The sequence below is a fragment of the Pezoporus occidentalis genome, unplaced genomic scaffold (assembly GCF_034315485.1).
Source record: "Pezoporus occidentalis ecotype Australia unplaced genomic scaffold, CSIRO_AGI_Poc_V1 ctg61, whole genome shotgun sequence".
Lineage (NCBI taxonomy): Eukaryota > Metazoa > Chordata > Aves > Psittaciformes > Psittacidae > Pezoporus > Pezoporus occidentalis.
In genome coordinates this window covers 2490302-2499304 of record NW_026915955.1, presented here as the reverse complement: position 1 = coordinate 2499304, position 9003 = coordinate 2490302, and the positions used below count along the sequence as shown (strand labels likewise).

The 9003-nt window shown below is 40.4% G+C and overlaps 1 protein-coding gene across 4 annotated transcripts in view; it reads left to right on the top strand.

Annotated features, from left to right (window-relative positions):
* Positions 1–550: 550 nt before the first annotated feature.
* The window catches only part of HBS1L (HBS1 like translational GTPase), a 57771-nt gene continuing 49318 nt past the window's right edge, over positions 551–9003 (top strand). For 2 of the 4 annotated variants that reach the window (XM_062639604.1, XM_062639603.1), the window contains exons 1-4: positions 559–716; positions 4009–4074; positions 5969–6106; positions 8493–8687. In XM_062639604.1, coding sequence (XP_062495588.1) covers positions 674–716; positions 4009–4074; positions 5969–6106; positions 8493–8687 — 442 coding nt within the window. In that variant the 5' untranslated portion in view covers positions 559–673. Of the gene's footprint in view, positions 717–4008; positions 4075–4618; positions 4736–5968; positions 6107–8492; positions 8688–9003 lie in introns of those variants that run through there. The other 2 variants (XM_062639605.1, XM_062639606.1) reach the window with 2 other exon arrangements.

Below are 9003 nucleotides of genomic sequence, written 5' to 3'. Positions count from 1 at the left end.
GGTGCAACTGTTTCGAATGATCTTAACTACACTTGCTTACGTATGTGCCCATACGGTCCCAGCAGTTTATCACATTCTAAGTTTGAGGTGTGAATAACGATGTCGTAATGAAGGCTACACTGTGAATGTCAGGACTGCATCCGACTGCAGGATCAGACCCGCGGCAGATGCCACAGAGGAGTGACCAGACGCGCCGGCTGCAGCACTGCGAGGACGTAGCTATTTCCCTGCCAGGGTTCAGGTGCGACATCGCAGACTCTAAACCGGGCCGGGCCTGAACACGCCGCCAGCGGACTGCGCCGCGGCTGTCCTTCCCTCGCGCTCTCACCGGACGCCGCAGGCTGGCTACCTGGGCCGCAGTGACGGGCGCAGAGCCCGCGGTGGCCGACCGAGCCAAGCCAGGCTGACCCATGTGCGCCCAGCGCCTACACCTGACGTGAAACCCTGCCCAACGCGGGGGCAAAATGCGAACAGCCCGAGACAGCCACCCCGGCTCGCCCCGCGCCACCGGCCGATTAGAAGCAGCAGGCACTGCGCATGAGCAACAGCGCGACGACGTATTCTGCGCGCCTGCGCAGAGGTGTTCCGCCAGGCCCACCGAACAGCGACATGGCGCCTTAGGTCTGTCGTGCCATCGCCTCCGCGGGCGAGCCAGGCGGCCGCCGCAACTATCATGTCCCGCCACAGGAACGTCCGAGGTTATAACTACGACGAAGGTAGTGGAGAACAGGAGCCGGTGGCAGAGCTGCGGGTGAACAGCCCTAGCCACTGGTCCCTTCGCGCTCCCCCTATCTCTTGCCTGCACCCTTTTCTCCGGGGGGGCCTTTCCACCCCGCCGCTTGTGCGGCTGTATCTGTGGGTGTGGCGGGGCCCACAAGAATGGAGGGGAGGGCGTGGGGGGGGGCTGTTAAGGGCGGTGGGAGGGGAGAAGCATCTCCTCCTCTCCGCGGGGGTTGGATGAGGCTTCGTGCGAGGCCTCGCCCCATCTTTTCTTCCTCCTCCCCCCCCCCCCCCCCCCCCGTCCCCCCCACCCGGGCCCGTTTCCCGCCTGAGCGGCGCGTTTCCGCTGCCCTTCGGGGCTGCATCTTGCTGCCGGGGCTCCGGGAGCTCCCAGGCGGGGAAAGCGCGGCCTTGGCGCGCAGATCGAGCCACGGTGGGGGTTACCTGCATTGCCTCAAGCGGACAAAGTTGGCCGCTTTTAAAGGCGTCAATGTAATTGAACCCGCCCTTCTTCAGTCTTGTGAAACTTAAAAGTTTGTATTACCAGTCTAACTGCAGCAAATCGTTGCTGGTGTTCAGCCATAATAATAGATAAGAAGCAACAGCTGTTACTTGTAGAATAAATGTAGTTGTAAAAAGTGGAGTTGAGCATCTCAGGATGAACAGGTTTTTCAGACACTTTGCTGTCATTTTATCCTAAATTGTATGGAATGAATGTGGTCTTATGTAAAATCTTGCCTGGTACCTGCAGTACTGCAGCTTTCTCTGTGTCTTCTTCAGTAACTTCAGCAGACTGTAAATGGCATCCCTTTTTCTCAAAGGTTTTGTTTGTGTTGGCTCACGCTGTGAAAAAATGGACACATTTCTAGTTGATACTGGTATTTTAAAGAACTCTTTGGCATGGGAGCAGCTGTTTTGTTGCCTCACGTTGTCAGATTATGTAAAAAATGGAGATAAATACTTGTGCCTGCCTTTGGTCTGTTGCTGTTCAGTGAACAGTTGTAGTAGCACAAATTGGGTTTTGCATCATGAGTATTTTTGGGAAGTCATGTAAATCCATGTGAGCCATACTTCAGTGTGGCCTACCTTGCAGGTTTTACTAATGCAATTTTACCTAATAAAGGCAAAATCTTAGATGAGATTGGAGATGTTGCTGCTTGATTCTTTCATCCTTGAGATACTGTTTTCATCACAAATTGGTGAAAATCTTGATTTCAGCTGAATCTCTCATCTGTGAAGTTGGGTGCCCAGTCATTAGAACCTCTTTTAATGAGGTTGCTGAGATACATAGTAATTTGCTTTAGCCAAATGAGGCTTAAGTTGCTATTTGAAAACTTTACTGTTGCATTGCATATCATGTTTAATTGGAAGCGTGTATAGGTGTGGTCTTTATACATAGACCTTATACTAGTTTTGTAGTCACATACGATCGTTTCTGTCCCAAGTGAAGTACACTTTTTTTTTTATTTTTTATTTAATATAATGCCATAAGTTCTTATGCCTCTTACAATTCTGTAATACTTCTTCTGGCCCAATTATTTACTTGCTTTCAAAAAGAAATATTTGCAGTATTTTTTTGTCTTCTTTCATAGGAAGCCTTTTAAGGCCTAAAAACTTGTGGCCTTTATTTGACTGTATTCTATTTCTGCCCTCTCCTTTTGAAGTATTGTGATCAGAACTGAATGTTGATATTCCAGTTGAGAGTATGTTGTTGATACAGCTGCTGATACTGTGGAATGCTTCTGCAGCTTCTGATCTGTTCTCTGTAACTTCTGTCAATTTTTTTTAGTAATTATTTTTGTGGTCAGTGCAGGCCAAGCCATTTTCATGGAGGTGTGTCTTTTTCTCAGTCTAAGATAAATAAGATAAACCAATGTGGGATATACAAATGATGAGATAATACACACTGACAAGTCTTCCCTTGATTTTACTCTAACTGTAAATATTAGCCATTCACACAAGTCATCTTGGAATTCCCCTTGACAGTCTCCAAGTATTCACCAATCTATAAAAAGTGCTCTTACCTTGAAAAAATTGTATAGCTCTTCTCTAGACTTTATAGGTTAATTGGCCCTAGCATGGAACCAGGAGACAATTGTGTTCTTTTAAACATGATCAAAAGATAGATAACAATACTCTTCTTTTTAAGACAGACAACCAAAACAAGCCTTTATTTTCTTTGTCCTGTGATACTTAATTTCCAGAGTAGCTTCCTGCGTCTTTCACCAAACTTTCATACACTTTGCCAGCCCTTTTAGCTACTGCCTTTGGTTGGCATTTTTTTGAAAATTAGTTAATTCTGGAGTTAAGTTTACTTTGAGATAAATTAATTTTTAATGCCCAAAATGCCAAGCCTTTTATAGATGGATACAGAGTGTTTGTAATGTCCTGGGTTTGTAAGTTGGTACCAGAGTGCAGATATTTTTTTCTTAGCTGGTAGCTGCTTTTTTTCCTCTTGACTTTTTTAAACCAACAAACAATGCATGTTATTTGTGAAACTGGCAAGTGTATACAATAACATCTTTAAAAATAGTTCATTACTTTTTTTTCATATATTTTGTTATTACTTGATGAAAATTACAGATTTCTTTTCAAGATTTATGGAATACTAGGATTGTTTGAGGGGGATAGCTTGCTTTTCCTTTGTGTTTCCTGATAACTGCTTCCTGATACCTTTTTTTTTTTTTTAATAGGGAAAGTATATGGCTATATTTAAGTAACTGTATAAGAATCTTGCTTATTGGTTGAAATGATTTTGCATGTTCAAAGGGAGTTGTGAACTGTGTTTTTGTTTTGCTGAACTTGAGTTGAAAGGTAGATAGCTGTGATGGTAGACCAGCAAAGAAAGCTGAGAGTAGAAATGTTGATCCTGAGTTGTTAGATTGTAATTGAGCTATATGTGGTTAAGACTGACTTGACTGCTTGAGAGGTCAAGCGAAAATGTTAAGAGAAGTGTCATGGATAAAGATGTGTGGTACTGTAGAAACTTGTTTGGACTGTAAGGGCAGCCTCCCAAAGGAGATGCTGCAGGAGGAGGTGTGAACTATGGCACCTCTTGAAAGTTTTCAGTTTTCCTAATGCATAAAATGTTGAATGTTAAAATTCTATTATTGTAACTTAGAATCTCTTAACCCTTAGAATCTAGATAAGTAAACAGTACTTAATGGCTCTTCTGGAATACTGGAGATACATAATTTCTTAAAACCTTGTGTAAAAACTATGCTTAGAATTATAATATTAAGTATTTAGAAATTGTGCAGGCTAACCTTACTTTTCTGCTTCATATAGATTTTGAAGATGATGATGTGTATGGCCAATCAGTAGAAGATGATTATGGCATTTCTCCTTCAACAGGTTAGTTCAGATGATTACATATAAACATTGTCCATTGATTCTTACTCTGATTTTTATTTCCAGAATAAAACGATATTTAAAAGCTGGTGAAATTTTTGGAAGACACTAGCTGCCATAATCCTGTTAAAGTCAGTCAGTGATAGGTACAGTTGTAATTTTGGAAGTCACATTAGACAACTGGGCACATCTTCAGTCATACAAGTGTACTATCTTGGATGGTCAGAAGGTAGTTGGTAATGTAAAGATCTGGTTTATTGGAATGCATTGATAGTCTTGAAACACTTGTATCTTTTAAAATAATTAGTAGGATCTAGCTGCGTTTAAGAGTTATGCACTGGTAGTTGATGTCTTTTACACAATGGAGTCTTTTTTGGATGCAGCCCTAGTCGTCATGCAAGATCACATGAAGCTAATAAGCCTTCCGGCATTTGAAGTGTTGCAGAATAGGTATAAAAATAGTGATGCTGTATGCTCAGGTAAGATGTAATTGGAGTGGCTCAACCCAGCTGAATTCTGACTACAGCCATTAGGTTGTGTTATCCAGCCAAATCTGTGGCAAGCTTATCCCTTAAGAGTTCTGGTAGATTTGGTGGCAGTGTTTATACATCTCAGTAGGCCCTGAAAATACTGTGGCTGATGTTGTGAAGCTGTACTACTGCAGGTAAGTCAGCTGGATTGAAATCCACTGAGACTGTGATGTAGTCTGTGACTAGGCCACAGCTACTTATATTAATTAGATCTTCAAAAATCAGTTCCCCTGTCATCCTATTGATTTTAGATAAGCAAATCTAGGTGTGTATTTTTATTATTTGTAGTAACATTCCCCAAAAGACTGTTTTGCATTCAAATTCTAAATTTAATTGCTAGGGGTTTTCAGATATTTTCTAAGTATTATGTTAGCCTTGTTTTTGTGATGAAAATGTGCAACGTATTTACTTTTTACTCAAGGATAAACTGCTAAATTGCAAAACTGCTTCTTGTTTGTGCACAGTAATTTTCCTAAGAATTCTTTTTACTTATACTTCATTTATAAATTAATCTGGTGTAGATTGTATGGCAATCTTTTAATAGTTTCTTCAGTTATGGAGATTGAATATGAAATTGTATGTGTGTGGGAAACAGTTGTTAAGGCTGTACTGCTTCTGAATATACATATGCTTTCGGTATGTATTTCAGAGCTGGGGAGAATATTGCATGTCATAAAGAAATTTGTTTACATTATACTTTGTACAGTTCTGAGGATATGTAATAACTTGGGCTCATGTGCAGCAAGAAGTTTACCTATATATGCCTTAATGTGTTGCTAAATCATAATGAAATTATGCATGTGTTGAAAGTTTTGTGTGAATACACATTTTAACTCATGGGCTGTATTTATAATGAAATTCCAAAATGAGAAGAATTTGTTCAGCTCCATTAAATTGTTACTGTAGTTTTACAATGCTGTGCTGTAAAAGCAGCATTATTTTCAGGCTTTTATTTTTTCTTTTTTTTTTTTTTACTTGTAACTGAGGTAGAAAAAAATAGTTGTGGAGGAGAGTTCTCAAGATGTTTGGGCACAGGTGGTAATTTGCTATAGGAAATACTGTTTTTCAAACCTGGAGTATTTTAATTTGCTGGAATACTGAACAGAATTGTTGCATTACATACATACAAGGATATTGTCTAGCTTGTGGTTTCACTGTGATAATGACTTGCTTATATTCTGTCATGAACTGCTGCATGCTCTGTGCATTCTATCAGGTAGTGGTCATACAGTAGTGTCTCTTTCTTCCCCCAAAAACCACTGCAAAAGGTCAGCACCCAAATTTTTTTTCCTTTTAGATATGATTTGTTTTTAAGGGAAGAAAAAAATATTTGACTTTTATAATACCTTGTTTTTTACCTAATGCAGCAGCTCAGTTTATTTACTCCAGACGAGACAAACCAGCAACATTTGCTGAGCCGTTAGAAGAAGAATATGGCTATGAAGGTACAGACGATACTATTGATTATTTTACATCCAATCATCAGTTGACTGAAGTTGATAGAGGTAATTATAGAAAAGAAGTATTTGTCAGAACAATGTCTTTTGTGAATTCAGGTCTAACTAAAAATAGTCTTAATTTAAATATTTGTTACTTGACTGACACTACCCACAATTTTGTAATCTTGTAGAATAACACTCTTCATGAGCATAGCTTTAGTGCTGATTATTCAAATTTATAACTACTTTTTGTATGCTCCTTGTAACTTAGTTGCATAAATTTAAATATGTTCCTAGTTGGAAATAATGGAAATTGACATGAAAATCGGAGATAAGAGCAGCTGTACTGGCTCATGCCAAGCATCCATGTAGTTCAAGGTCTTGACTCTGCAAATGGATGCTTAGGGAAGAGTATTAGAGTATTTGTAGAATAATCAGTTCCTTGTGTTGCATTCCAAATTATAGTGAGTAGCGGTACTTGAGATGTTTTTGAAGTCATGAATTTCTTACAGACAGTAGCCAATATCTGTAGCAGTACTTGAGATATTTTTGAAGTCATGAATTTCTTAGAGACAGTAGCCAATATCTGTATCATCTATAATCTTTTCTTACCTGGTTTTGAATTCATTAGACTTTGGTTTCCATTCAGTTCTGCAGCCATAAACTCTACATAATAAGCAGAGTTCTGATCTGTGGTGTTGAATTCCCTTAGCAAAGTTCTTTAAACATCACTATCTTTGAGGAGGTGTTAAAAAAAAAAATAAATCTGTAGTTGGCTTCCTGTTCTTCAGTTCCTGTTTTCTAAAATCTGAACTAGCAGGAACTGTAATATTCAGGAATATTTTCTTCTCTTGTGTTTGTATGTCTGACCAGCACACTACTTTCAGTGAGTGTCAGCTTGGTGAATTTTCAGTCTCTTGTGCAGCAAGTCAAGGTTTACAAAACTTACCTTAGTCAAGGCTTATCACAGTATCACAGTATGCTAGAGATTGGAAGGGACCTCAAACGATCATCTAGTCCAATCCCCCTGCCGGAGCAGGAACACCTAGATAATGTTACACAGGAATGTGTCCAGGCGGGTTTTGAATGTCTCCAGGGAAGGAGACTCCACAACCTCCCTGGGCAGCCTGTTCCAGTGTTCCGTCACCCTCACTGAGAAGAAGTTTCTTCTCAAGTTTAAGTGGAACCTCTTGTGTTCCAGTTTGTACCCATTACCCCTTGTCCTATCATTGTTTGCCACTGAGTAGAGCCTGGCTCCATCCTCATGACACTCCCCCTTTATATATTTATATACACTAATAAGGTCACCCCTCAGTCTCCTCTTCTCCAAACTATAGAGACCCAGCTCCCTCAGTCTTTCCTCATAAGGGAGATGCTCCACTCCCTTAATCATCTTGGTTGCCCTGCGCTGGACTCTCTCCAGCAGGTCCCTGTCCTTCTTGAACTGAGGGGCCCAGAACTGGACACAATATTCCAGATGGGGTCTCACCAGGGCAGAGTAGAGGGGAAGGAGGACCTCTCTCGACCTACTAACCACCCCCCTTCTAATACACCCCAGGATGCCATTGGCCTTCTTAGCCGCAAGGGCACAGTGTTGGCTCATGGTCATCCTGTCCTGCACTAGGACCCCCAGGTCCCTCTCCCCTACACTGCTCTCTAACAGGTCGTTCCCCAACCTGTACTGGAACCTGGGGTTGTTCCTGCCCAGATGCAGGACTCTACACTTTCCCTTGTTATATTTCATCAAGTTATTTCCTGCCCAACTCTCCAGCCTGTCCAGGTCTCGCTGGATGGCAGCACAGCCTTCTGGCATGTCAGCCGCTCCTCCCAGCTTAGTGTCATCAGCAAACTTGCTGATAGTACACTCAATTCCCTTATACTAGCTGCAGAAATATGCTCCATAGAAAATTGATTTTATCAGCCAAAAATGTATTACAGTTGTTGGTAAGGTAAAGATTGTAGATGGTTTCAGACCTGGTATATTGTTCCGGAGTTCTTAGTTGTTGAGGCCTGGGGCCCGTAAAAATGCTGTTTTACTTTATGTGTTCATTATAGCATCTGTAAACCCTTAAAATGTGCTGTTCATTGGGATTCCATGTTGACTTCCTGAATTACTTTGGGTAACTTTAAGGTGATTATTTGTATTTTGTGTAGTGAAAATAGCTAATTTTACAACATCAAAGTATGTCAATATTGAGACTTCATATAGTAATAAATAGTAGTCAGTGAAATGTTCCATATAGCAATATCTGAAATTGGTCAAATATTCTGCAGGGCTTGGGGGCAAAGTTTATTATGGCAGTGAGATTGAAATTAGTTTCTAAAGGTTTTATCTTTTACTGTGATAATTTTCTCCCATTTCTGTTTATCAATGTGTGGTGCTAGTGGTTAGGCCACTTAAGACTTTTTTTTTTTTTTTGTGCAGCTTATAACAGTAATATGTTTCTTTTAGCCCGTCTTAATTCATGCCTTGATCAAATGAGAGAAGTTTTGGCAGAGTCTGTACCAGAACAAACAATGGTGCAAGCAGTACTGGATAGTAAATTTGATGTACAGAAGGCTTTGGATCTTGTGCTTTCACAAGGCAGTAAGCAACATGTGAAGACCAAGAATGAGGACGCTTTGATTGTAGGAAAGAAGACAAAAGGTATACTTCTATTTAATTGTTTGCATTCAAGATGATTCATTTCTATGTACAGTTTCATTTTGGCTTACAAGCTCTGAGGATGTGTGTTACTGTATCAGTCATTTATTAGAAAAATTAAAAAGACCAATTAACTCTCCTGTTCCTGTGTTCTAAAAACATGTAAAAGAAACAGTATCTCTTCTGGAGTTAGAAGGCAAAATTACACCTTAGCATCAGCTTAAATTCAAACTGCAACCATCTGTAGTTCTGATTTATAATTTATGACTTAACTGAATTAATACATGTGCTGCATGTTGAGCAATGTCTTCAAGATTTA